Here is a 14,205-nt window from a genome sequence, read left to right on the forward strand (position 1 = left end):
TAATTAAATTAAATTTTGATACAATGTTAATGTTAAGATATTTTGTCAAATGGAATTTTTTAAGGATTTATATTTTGTCCTAAATTGTTGTTGTAAGGATTTACTTCTTGTACAAAATTGATATTTTAAGGATTTATTTTTTGTCCTAATTTTTTTTAAGGATTTATTTCTTGTATTAAATTGTTCTTTTAAAAGATTTATTTCTTGTCCTGAATTGTTTCTTTTAAGGATTCATATTTCATGCCTTGTCCTAAAGCCTGCAATTTAGAAAAATGTATATTGTTTTTATATCGTAGTATTTGATTATGTTGATTAATTTTATAGGATATTTGTTATCTTCCATCAACAATATGATATCATGTAATTTTTTTTCCCATCAATATTAGGGACAATTAGGGGAAAATAACCTATTATTTTTACTTTTATTGTATTTTAAAATTAAGATATCGTAATTCTCGGCCCACTTAATTTAGTAATCATTAGACCACAACAAAATTCTCAATCCACACTCATTGATCATTTGACAATACAACTTATCATATTTCTCGAAGGATAGCATGCATGCATGTAGCAAGTCCAGCATTAAAATTGACATTTCTTTAATCCTAAACATCAAAAGAAACTCTTATAACACACACCAAAATGGACAATTCATTCATAAATGGACGAGCTATAACTACCATCTTTAATATTGATCATCCTTGTTAACTCCAGATCCATGCAAAAAAATATTCACAAACTTTAAAATAGGGGAACTATAATTTCTTTATATTATTTCCTTACTTTAACCTACATATTTTTCTTCCTCATGTGAAGTTTTATTCCTTTCTTCAATAATAAATATGTATTATTTGCTCCACATTTTCTTATTCAACTTTTACTTTTTTATACTATATATATAGTTTAATTTTTCAAATTTAACAGTTATATTTTAATAATTCGAAAAGTCTAGATATTCAATTGGATTAGATATTTGTAAAAGCAAAGAGTATTTTGCAAAATTAAAACATTAAGGACTCCAAGAAATTATGGCCATAAGTTTTGGAGTTGTGCACTTTCAAAGGTACAAAACATATTTTGTTGTTCACTTCAAGTTCTTTGGATATTAACTGGTTTTCTTGTTTTATTATTTCAGGAAAATGGTGAATCGATTATTTTTTTTTTGGGATAAAACATGCTCATAAAAAAAAGTCGTTTTGCCTTATTTAGTTGGTTTTAATTATCCTAAAAGAATATAATAGAGTACGCCCGTATTTGAATGAACCGCAACATTTTTTTAAAAAAAAATTACTATAACTATTAGTATTACTAGTAGTATTGTTAGTTTATTACTACTACCGCAAGCAAATAATAGAAAATTTTATTTTGTGAAAACAAAGGCTCAAGTTTTTTCATATTTTTATTATTGAAAAAACTTCATAATGCATTTAAGATTGAGAAAGATATAAAAAGAATTGTAGGGCGCGGACTACTTTTAAAGTTGACGTAATATATTATTTTGGATGAAGTGAGTGAGGGTTAATGGAAATGACAGTGTTATAGTTACCTCATAAATGGGCGAACGTCCCTTTTGATGTATGTTTTTAGAGAGATGTTTAAGATTCATAAAGTGTCTATATGGTGATTGATAGTACAATTCAAAAGTAACATCGTTTCAACAAAGTTCAAATAAAACTATTATGGACGGACTTGAACAAAATGTTTTGAGAGGTAAATGCGCGAGATGAGACGTTTTATGTAGAGTAGGTATAAACTTATTCAATCACAACAACAAAAATTAGAGATACAAAACAAGAGTACATACATAGCTCTAATTATAGAAGCTAAGTGAAATATTTTGCTCGATATTTTGTGCCTCCAATTCTTAATTAGACTAATTAGTATTAGTGAAGGTTCACCTCCTTATGTATCATCAAGTACCTACAATTTCTTAGAAATTCTATGCAACCAAATATCAACTGTAATAATGCAATTTCCGGCCACAATTATGAAATATAAGAATCAAAATTAACCAGGTTTTAAAATAAGACATTTAACATTAATAACAATCTAAGAATTAAAAGGTGATGTAAATCTTTTTATCACTTTTGATTAATAGGAAAATTGAGGATTTGGACTATGGATATATAGATTGTTGAAGGAAAATTACTGAATTCAAGATACAACATTATTAATATTATAAAGGCATTTTTTAAACAAAGGGGGGGAGGGGAAGAGGAGTATATTTGCACCAAAAATAATGAGTAATTGACAGTATTTTTAGATAAAAATGTTTGTGAGGTTTTTTGGGTAGGTTAGAGGTATTTTTGACCCTTTTTCGAAGCATAGTCGTTGCATGGAAACTCTATGATCAAATTGAATCCACCTAGCAAAGCAAAAACAAAATGCTACAGGAAAGTAGGCACTAAAATCATATGATAATGAACAATTTAACGTAGCATGTACAATGAACAGAAGAACTAGTTCCTCCACCAATCTCCTTTTCTTCTGTCTACGTCAACAATTTCATCTGGATCTCTCTCTCTATATATATGTAGTCATAAAAAGAGAATACACATACACTACTTTCCACTGTCTTCTTCAAGTTCCACCGCGGCAATAAGTGCTTCTTCACTGTCAAAGAATCCGATGTAGTCTAACGACCTGGAGAAATAGCATAGCATATAATTCTTCTGGGCCTACTGCAATAAGATGTCAACAGCAATATGAGCATCCGAGTTAAGTCCGAGATATATAGAGAGAGAATGAGAAAGACGAGAATAAACTAACAATTATTTAATCCGGGGAATTCATGCAAACTTGCCCTCTCTAGAGTACTATCAACCACGTTCCTCGCCACTTCCACTGCCCCGTTCTGATATTCTGCAATTATTAAAGTCACCCACAGTTGATGTGAGTTAAAATCACCCACAATTATTGTATTCCCTAACTCTAAAAAATAAACACTAAGATTTTAACCTAGAACTAGACTCTCTTAATCCCGTTAGTCGAACAAACAAGTATCCAAATATAAAAAGAGATTCCTACCAAAGACTTGACCTGATAAAATAGTAACTCATGTATAGATTCTTTGCTTCTATTGTATTATGATCTGACATTAAATTCATATTGATGTCGAGATCTACAAGTCTCTCAAATACAACTTTCTATCCCTCTCTTCTTTTATCACCTTCAATCATCATGTTTTCGCACATACTGACCAATGCATGTGGAGGTCTACATAGGACATAGAAAGCCAGACTCTCATCTTATCATGTTTTTTTTTGGGTCAGATGTGATAATTCTAATCTTAATGACCCCGTATGACTATATGTCCATGCAATTTTTAGGAAATTTATCTTGTGGATACACATGGATTTACATTACTCGCAATCACTCCCATATAACATCTCTGATCTCGCTGCTGTTGCATACAACTTGTGTTTCACTTTGTTAAGCGTTCACGTATAACACAACTGTCTTAGCACTCCTCCGTTTCCACAATCCTCTTTTAGCTTGTGTCACATCTTCATCAATCATATCATTCTCATCAAATATGAGAGCAAATATTTCCACTCTCTACATTTGGGCACCACTATCTCATCTAGTGATCTCATTCGAGTTGATCTTATTATAACTTGTAGTGAACATAGTTTGTCAAATTTCTACTTTTTATAGGTAGTTTGTTTTATTTCTAAATAACCTAAATAAAAGGCTAAAACCAGAGTTCTTTGTCATAGTTCCAACTGTTCCAACCTCAGTTGACTTTCTCGCTAATTTCACCAATTAAAGAGTATCATCTAAAATAAGCATTGATCATCCAACCTTTCTTCAGCTTATTCATAAGTGTAAAATAGTATTATACAGATCCCCACAATAAACAACCTTTCCCAAATACAAATTTATATCTCATCTCGTTATTTTCATACTAATATCACTCTTTTGTACAGTTCATTTCTGACATTTATATATTTTATCTGAATTTGTATCTTCTATATCCCCACCAAAACCGCATTCTCAACCTATAAATTTCAATGAATATTTTTAACAAAAAAATAAACTCCTAACAGGTATAAATCCAAATCAGTTCTGTCGCCCTTGTAAAATCTCAACTTTCATATACCATGTAACTATACAAAGAAGTTGTCCATTTATATGAAACATCACAAATAATGTGCATCACAACAATATTAAGTGTATTGCTCCTAATAGGACAGTTTTGCATTAAAATACTAGACTTAAGTAACATTTGGAAAATATTGTAAAAGGATTTATTTGCTCCTAAATCAAGAGATCATTCCCTCCAAACCTAAGGGTATATTTACAGTTACAAGGATATCAAATTGGGAAATATATAGAATGATATTACCTGTTTCGTCAGCTTCGCCCTGATCTTGTTCTCTGCATGCAGAAAAGATACTTTGTCAGAAGTGATAGACGCAAGGCAGAAAATTACCCCATTGATCCAAATAATGAGAGTAAGAATCTCGAGCCACTCACAAGTTTATCTTTTATCCAACCTAATTCGAAAGACTTAGACTATTTTTTGGCAAGTGAAATATGAATCTAAGTAATATTTCTTTTTCCTTTGGTGACTTGTAGGACAAGAAACAATGAGTAATAATGAGACAAGGAGATGCATATCATCATATCAGCTGAATCAGGAGGTGTGAGATTCTCCAGCCAAGTGAAAATCCATAGATATATGTCCAGACTTACTGGTTTGATTGCGGCTGATCAAGGTAAGGAAATAGCCCTTGTTGTACCAGATATTCCTAAAAGGAAAAAGAACGATTGTAAAAAATAGAAAGGAATGAAGGAAGAACATACCCTAAGAATTATGCACACATCATGCTCTATGTCCAGAAACATATGAATAAAATCACGCGTCTTTTTGTTGAAGATGAATAAAACGCAAATTTTTTTTCAAAAAAAAACCAATTATTTCCAGACACATTTCAAAAGGATTCTCTTTTAAACCCTTGGTACCTCCAAATGGGCAATATAATGACTTTTAAATTATATAGATGAAAAATGTTCAATCCGGAATGTCTTATATTGTGCTCAGAAAACATGTTTGATGAATCAGTGACACTTAACAGTAATATGACATAAAAACATACATCATGTTCAAGAAATAAATAGACATATTAATATTCTAATATTTAATGAAATGATGATGAAAACATTTCAATGAACAATAAAGTCTGTAGACACATAGATAATAAAATCTGAAGTATATTTCTGTATTGACATAATAAAATCTGAAGGACAGTGTCTATCATGTCATACTTGACACTAAAATCTGTAAAGTTTATTTTTGATAAATTAACATTGTCGGAGCTCAGCTTATTTAGATTAGTAAGAAAATGAATCTAAAAAAGTAATTGCAAGGGTTGAAAGTAGTTCAATGGTGTCCAATAAGAGAAACGAATAACAAATAGACAATATTTTTTTGTTTGATTTTTTCTGTTGCTATTTTCCCCTTTGTTTTTCATAGTAAATGTTTTTATTCTTTTTCCTTACAGATGCCCAGCATTAATATTTAGTGCCATTTCAGTAATCAGTACGACCACTAATAAGAATGGTTACACTAAGCCACTAAGACTGCATCTACATTTTCAACACATAGAGACACTATATTTATAAACTTAATTGATTAGCCTGTGACCTCTTGGTGCATCTTTGCCAATCTCTCTAAAACAATCTGATTCAAGTTCTCACTAGATCAATCTGCAAAAGCTCTTTCTGCACCAATTCTACTAAGCAAATTTCTAATACTCCTTGAATTTCAATTTGTTTGTCCTACTTTCTTTGTTAGTCTATTTTAAAAATCTTTTTCATGTTGTGACAACTCTTTTAGTTCTAACTTTTCACATGTTCAAGACCACAAGACAACAAGATTAAAAGATGTTATGAAATTCTACCTATCTTTAGTTTAAGACCACTCAAAGGTCTTCTTTACTTTCTACAACTTCATGCCAAGTCAAAACCAAACAAATAAATTGAAAAATGGAAGGAGTCATACTTTTACCTTTTTTACCTGTAATTTAACTTATTTACCTCTAAGTGTAAGTTTGCGACAAATCTACTAAGTGCCCGTTTGGATTGACTTATTTTAAATATTTTTAAGCCAAGATATTTTTAAAGAACTATTGTAGTATATGTGTAAAACAAAAAAGTGCTATTAAGTGGTGCATGCAGTGTGGCAAATCAAAAATAGTATGACTTTTGGCTTATAAGCTAAAAGCCCAGAGCCAATCCAAACAGGCTATAAACATATTTCTAACATAACTTTTACCTCATTGAGTTCTAAGTTATCATTAACCTTTATGTATCAAAAAGAGAGTGATACCCGATTTTCTAGATTTGCCACACTGCATGCACCACTTACATATTCTACAATTCCAATAAGCAAAACTTAAAGACAGCATGCAAAAATTCTTTACCTGCATCCTCTTAGAGGACATCAACTGATGAATTAATTCAGGATTTGGCATCATATCCCCATTATGAGAGTTGGGGTCGAGCTCCATAATCTAACCACCAAGATACTCAAGAAATGAGAAGCTTGACAAGAAATTCTCCATCACAATCAACAAAAAAAGAAAACCAGGAGAAAAAAGAATAAAACCTTAAACTCGATGACTGTTTGTAAGCTTTAGTACAAATTAAATAAATAAATACCTGGTTTATGTGCTGCATTATCTGCGAGATGGATGGGTATCCTATTAACTGATTTTCAGAAGAGGCGCCAGGTATGCCACCTAGCATTCGCTGCAAATCTGCTATGTCATCCAAACCACCAGGAGAGGGTCCCCAAATATTCCTAGAAGTATTTGATCTGGGAGAGGTATTCATTTGGGCACCTCCAACTGCAAAATAGAGAAAAAAGACAATACCCCGCTTATCAAAAGTAGTTGAAAAAGGGGGAAGGGGGGAAGCAAGATAATGAATGCTACATATATAGTTAAAAGTATAAAATTGATTTTAAGAAATCCTGACAAAATTATGCTTAAAATTGTTCCTGGGCTCCAAAAAGAGCCACGAACGGGTTTGTCCCTGAATTATTTCTTGTATCTCCAGCCATGCTTGTTGCATTAAGAAATGGCTCTTGGACATCCACATACATGTGCCTTAGCATGTTAGATTCCTCAGGAGACGATTCAGTGTGGCTCAATGACCATTGAATAGTTCTTATCGTCTCATGCATGAGTTCATTACGTGCAGCCTCCCATATCTGGAGAAATATAGCAGGGTCATTGAATATGTGTGGAAGCTCGGGATTAAGATTCACATACTCTCGCATTTGAGGACTGTTCACGATAAAGTTGCAGATGATTTCTGGGTCATTCACTAGATCCTGAACTAGAGGCATATTCAATATCTCTCTCATCATGATGGAGTCATGTTGTTGGACCTGCTCAAAATCTGGAAGTCCAGCTCCAAACGAACCACCTCTTCTTCCAAGTCTAGAAAAGAGTGGACCTCTACCGACCCTGACAAACAGCCCCCCTTTAGTGGGAACATCAACCCTGGGAGCATCCTGATTAGCATTTGGATTTACAACATTGGTTGCACTAGCAGAAGCAGCTACGGCAGAACCTCGAATAAGATGAACTGTTTGGTCTGCCTCCAGACCTGCTCGCCACAAATATTAAAATTAAATTTACTATGATTCTTATTCTGACAGCTGATAACATGCAACAAGAGAGCAGATAAAATAGAAGCTCCATGCATCTTGATAGTATAAGATTCCAAAGCTCAATCTAGAATGTTATGTGGTTATAAGTAATCAATCATGAATCAGATCAACATAATTGACATTAAGTAGCATCATGTTAAAGACAAGAGAATACATGCTAAATCAAATCTACGTAGTAAAATGGAAACTGAACTGCAACAAATATGCAGATTCCCTGCTATTGCAGATCCACGTACACAACTTCATACTCTAATAAAAGCCCAATAAACCCCAATACCACTGCATCATTCCTCTATATTACTTTTTCCCACCTATTTCTTATCCCAAGACAAAACATGCCAGATTAGGGAGTATATTGTAACAAATAAGCAAGACTTTAAATCTATTAGAATCGAAATTTGGTCCTAATGCATTAACACACAACTTATCGATTATTTCCATCTATTCTGGAAAGAGCACAAACAAAGAGGTTAAATTTGCACACAGAAATTAAATTTGCACTTCTAAATCGAGAAATTAAGGAATATTTTGTCAACGTAATCCTACCTATCAAGATGGAGCGAATGAGCTCATGACGTCAAGTATTGTACGTAGAAGTCGAATGTAGGCTTTCAAAAATTACTACTCCCTTCAGCTCTAAGAATATCCACAATCTCAACACCCGCTAATAGTTCCAATGAATTATTTTCCAAAACTAGATTCTCCTCCATTTCAGGAAACAACTTCTATATGCATTATTTCTTTTTCTTGTTAAAACAGTTCTCAATGCATTATTATCCAGAATGAACAAATAATTAAAATTACTCCTCAGAACAGGAAAATGCATTAGCATACAATCCCAAGCCAACCGAAGTACAGTTCTGTTCTCTACATTCAGTAATTAAAGCCCAAAAAGAATCTGAACTTTGAGATATTTAACATGCACCTCTATATAACATACAAGTTACAAAACATACAAATATTCTTTTAAATAATTATTTTTTAACAATATTTACAACATTAATATCACAAACCCTAACAAGTTCGTAATTGAGGTACATTTGATTGATTGATCAACAACATGAGTAATAAAAAGTAAACACAAATAATTCAGCATTACTAATAAAGTAGCAAAAAAATATTTAGATAAGAGTAATTAATTATTACCACAGCTTTTTAGGGTTTGATCATCCTTTAAGATCCGGCCGTTATAGATAACTTTCTGCTCCTCAACAGGGATATCAGTCGGCTGGGAAATGATGGACTTGAATAATCCGACGGTGCAATCGAGGCTGACTTGAACAGATAACTCAAAGTCATTGACACATCGGATGTTGATGGTGACCGTTTTACCACCGACTGCGATGTTGCCGGAATTGTCTTTCACCGTTTGAGTAGTATCACCTCCGTCCATACTGAAATTCCGTCTCCTCAGCAACAAGTATGAAAAATGTGGATTGAATCGGTGAGAATGAGAGTAGAAGAAATTGAAGAGGTAGCTTAGCTCAGTGCATTTCACACTTAGGCGGAAAGAGCCAGAAGAGTGAAGTAACTGAAATTGTTTTGGTGTTTATATAAGAACAAAAACATTACACTACTTCCACGTGTTCATTCACATGTCATATTTGTTTATTTAATTTAATTAACTCACTTGATTAAATTTATTTTTATTTTCTTTTTTCATTAAATCTCTTTTATGACGGTCGATTATTTTTTAGAGTGATATTTTTTTTTATAATGGACTGATTTTCTTCAAAAAGTAAATATTTTTTTATATTATTTATTTTTGTATAGTACCATTCAACCTATAACAACGGTAGAATTCATTGTAGCAGTATATTCTTTATAAAATCATAGGTTGGATTGAAAATAATTAAACCTAATATGTTGATTTATCAAAATTATAAACCAAAATACACTAAGATAAAATTGATTCTTCTATTTCAATTTTAATTAATTAGTTCTTTTGATTTTCTTAAAATTATACAATGATTGAAAAAGAGATCAAATATATTTTTACTTTTACCTAGGTCATAGGTTTGGAACTTGTAAATTATAAATGTTAACTAAATGTGAAGTCCACTACTCGAGGCTAGAAGGGCAGAATCTTTTCTACCTATTGTATAAAAATAGGCTGAGATGACGAAGTGGATGCGCCTTGATTTCCTCAAATTCCTTACTTAATGCCGCAATGAGTCTTCACCCCTGCCTTTAGAAGTGAAAGTCATCATATTATATTTGATTTTCATGTGTTTAGCTAACCATCTTCAAATTGAGCGGTTAATTTACATGACTACAATATATTTTTATTGAAACATCAATATATTCAGTCTGATAAGATTCAAGGCTATAGTTATTTGGATACAAATTAAGATATTTACAAAGTAAATTGTTAAAATTTTTGACCTAATGTATTTGTGACATCCGTTCGACTACAAAATAAAAAAATTCATAAATGTTTACAAGATCAAATGATATATCTAAACATTGAAAAGTAAAAACTAATTTAAAATATGTTAGCAACGAAGATAACAATAAAGAAAATTATGCATAGAAAGAATAAAATTATGGAAAAATTACATATATATACACACATTTTGTTTTCATAATTTTCATTATTCCCTACTATTTTAAAAAAAATTCAAAATCCCTTATTTTGAGCACAACAATTTCTGGATACATAATTCTCACTCCCCATATCCTCCATGTTTATCACATTCTAATTTCACTCCACAAATCTCTCTCATTTTTATTAGTGTGATCTTTTCAATTAATTTCTCCATTATGTTTATCACTTCATCCTAATTTGAATTTAAAATATTTATCTCTCCAGAAAATTAATTTGAAATTGTTTTATTATCTTAACTTTGTTTTCTTTTTCATCGTTTTTTCCATTTTTTCTGATTTTTTTTTTAAATTTGTCCATGGTACTTATTTTTCATCTATAAATTTGATAAATATATAAAAATTCTTTTAGTGTTGAGATTGCTCAATATATTGAAAATTGTATTTAATATTTAATCACTACAATATTTATTTTAAACACGTATCATCTTTATAACTTAATTCTTTTTTGTTGTGATACATTAATAACTACACTTTATCATATTTACACATAACACTTTGCGATCACTCTATATCAGATACATTATTATCAAACATAAAATCATACATTAAATAAATAATGTATTTGAAACATAATAGCTTGTATCAAATTCTTAAAATTTTATATAATTTTACCATGTGAACAAATTATTACCAATTAGAAATATAGATAAAACTGAAAATTGTAACATTTCAATTTATTGTATCAGAAATTAATAAGCTAACAATACTTTGTAATGTATATATTTGTAACAATGAAAAATTTATAAATTGAACTATTACAATTTGAAAATTATTAATCTGAAACATCACAATATTCTAAATAAAAACTTCCTCAACTATATTTCGAAAAAGAAAGTACAAGTTCTTCGATTGTTATCTTCTTATTAACAATGTCCACAACACTTTGTGTTTGTGGTTAGCTTTTCATCTGAATTTTTCTTTCTTCTTTTTTTTGGTCGTCCAGACATCCTTTTACATCTTTGTGGCAAGAAAATTTCTTCAAAAATGCATTCTGAAACTGATAAATCGTCCTTATCCGGCATTGATTCTTTTATGTTCACGATTGTTGTACCTCAATTTGAATATATCTGATTTTTTTTTAACATATGTCTTCAATCTCCAACAACAATCTTCAAAAAAATAAACTAATATATAGCTTTATGTGTACCATGTATAGTAAAAGAAGCATTGTTTCATGTATCATTTTCAATAAAAGAAAAAGAAAAAAAAAGTTCAAGATACATTATTAACAGTATTCGTAATAGACCATAAATACAACCTAGGGGCTAACATATTATTGTTCACAACAAATCTTATGTGTCAGATACACATCAACTTACTTATATAAACTTTTCATATCTTTGTGACTTAATTACTCATGCATCTATAATGATACATTACAAAAAAAATAAGATGAACGAATTAATATATACCTGATACTTTATAATAACCACACATTGATACATAGATCTAAAAAAACCGAACACATATGCGACAAACTAGTAAGGTATCAAGTTGTAACTAACAATATATCATGACAAATATATTAATAAACACACTAAAAAAACAAACAAACAAAAAAGTGTATGACTTAATTACACATGGCTCCATAATGATACATTACAAAAATATAAGAAGAATGAATTTTCATATGTACATGATATTTTATAACAACCATAAATTGATACATAGATCTAAAATTCAACACATATGCGAAAAAGTTGTAATGTATAAAGTTGTAACTAGAATGTATTATGATTAATATATTAATAAATATATTTAAAAAAACAAAAAAATGTATGTCTTAATTATTCATGCCTCTACAATGATGCATTGCAGAAAATAAGAAGAACAAATTAACATGTACCTGTTACTTTATAATAACCACATATTGATACACAAATCTAAAAATCAACACAATTGCGACGAACTCGTAATATATCAAGTTCTAACTAGAAGTGTATCATGATTAATATACTAACAAATACATTAAAAAAAGGTATGTGTCTTAATTATTCATGCCTCTATAATGATAGATTACAAATAATAAGAAGAACGAATAAACATGTACATGGTTCTTTATAATAACCACAAATTGATACACAGATCTAAGAAGCCAACACATAGTTAGCAAACTAGTGATGTATCAACTTGTAACTAACAATGTTTAACACTTAAATATTCAAAAAGTAAAAAAAGAGTGTATTACAACACAATAATTCTGGTCACATACCTTTTGTTATCAGATATTATAACTCAAAAATTCAAGCTATGATCTATTTTGTATTTTGTCATTACAACCATTAAATTAGCTTTATCCATGTACATTTGCTTCACCTTCACATTTAAATTGTTTGAATCAACTATATATATTGTTATTTGTATGTAACATAAATTATCAATTCTTGATTCAAGTATATACGTTAAGAGAGTGGTCCCTTTTTCTATCTTCAACACACACAATTGCACACATCAAAACATTGTATCTCTTCAGCACTTTGAAAGGTTTTTCAACAAAGAAAAGGGAAGGGATTTGAATTTTAAATTTCTTTGTTTTGTTAGCATTAGCATCTGTCTAATCGATAAAGAAGATACGTAAGCGTAATTTATGAAATTTAATTAGATTTTCAGATTTGTTTCCTTTGTTAGCGCAACATATTGAAAAGAGTAGGGATACAATGTAATTTTAATCTTATACTATATGATTTATGTAAGTTATACTAAAATTATATTATAATTATGTATGCTTGAAATTAGATATGTAATCTCCTACAAGTATAATATGGTTTTTATTGATATTTCACATGCTTTTTTCTTATAGAGTGCAAGACATATTCAGACGATTGATACAAGACCTCACTTGAAGGAAGCGTGATCTTCAAATTCAAGGATGAACTACTTTTAAGGTTGTCATGGATTCTTCGACATCTTCTTGTCCATATCTTAAGACAGATACATTAAACTATTAGCTTGTGTTTTCTAGCTTTCGCGGTTGCATCCTCATTATTGACTAATTAAAGTTTTGTACTTCCACTTTCCGTTTCAAGTGCTTAAATTTTACAATGTTTTAACTATTGATTGAGTTTATGAAACTCAATCATTTATCAAATTTTAAATTGCTTTTAATAGTTTCTTTCATAATTTGATTTTCATAACTACTCATGACGGGTTAAGTTGAGTTAGTAGTTAGTCCTCCCATTGAAGAATTAGTATGGACTCCATTCACGATAATTTAAATCGTGACAGAAAATTTCTATGAAAATCAGTCCTCAACTGCCACGAAAGCTCACTGTGAAACTCAAGGAAAAAGTGAAAAGTTCGTACCATCTAAATTAGATCCTTAACTTCCGGCAATCAATAACCAGCAAGAGCATTGCATAATATGAAGTCAACAATTTTTCTTTGACAGAATTGATACAAATACTCTTTTAAGGAAAGTTGCAAATATTAAAGCCTATAATCGAAAATTACAGTTAAAGGAGATGGTGTTGAGGTTGCATTAAGCTTCTATATTTCACAGTTTTCACTTACCCCCGAATTCTGTTGTTATAAATAAAATGGAAAATGATCAAAATTGCCTCTGAATTATGTGAAATAGATTACTTATACTTTTTATTACATTTTGGGATTAAAAATATCACCGGCGTTATATTTGGAGACCTAAATACTCTCAAGAATTAACACCCCAATTTTTTAGTGACGTGGCAAGCCACATGAGCCTAATACCTCCACCTAAGCGTTGCCAACTAAAATTCACTAAAAGAACTTTACCTTTGTCGTCACAAAATCTCAAAAAATTGATACTAAAGGTTATGAGTGATTTTTAGTGGCGACTAAGACTTCAACAATCATTCGCTAGTAAAACCATTTTTTTAACAAAAAAATATGATAATTATTTTTCAATTGTTTTCTAAAAATAAATAATTTGCAATATC

At 30.4% G+C, this 14,205-nt stretch overlaps 1 protein-coding gene across 1 annotated transcript; it reads right to left on the bottom strand.

Annotated features, from left to right (window-relative positions):
- Positions 1–6,979: 6,979 nt before the first annotated feature.
- LOC138342137 (ubiquitin domain-containing protein DSK2b-like) lies at positions 6,980–9,077 on the bottom strand. The gene is made up of 2 exons (XM_069294328.1): positions 8,831–9,077; positions 6,980–7,620 (listed from the first exon to the last, which is right to left on the bottom strand). Exons 1-2 carry the CDS (start codon positions 9,075–9,077, stop codon positions 6,995–6,997), a joined length of 873 nt encoding a protein of 290 aa, XP_069150429.1. The 3' UTR covers positions 6,980–6,994.
- Positions 9,078–14,205: the final 5,128 nt, after the last annotated feature.

Source organism: Solanum lycopersicum, chromosome 2 (genome assembly GCF_036512215.1).
Source record: "Solanum lycopersicum chromosome 2, SLM_r2.1".
Lineage (NCBI taxonomy): Eukaryota > Viridiplantae > Streptophyta > Magnoliopsida > Solanales > Solanaceae > Solanum > Solanum lycopersicum.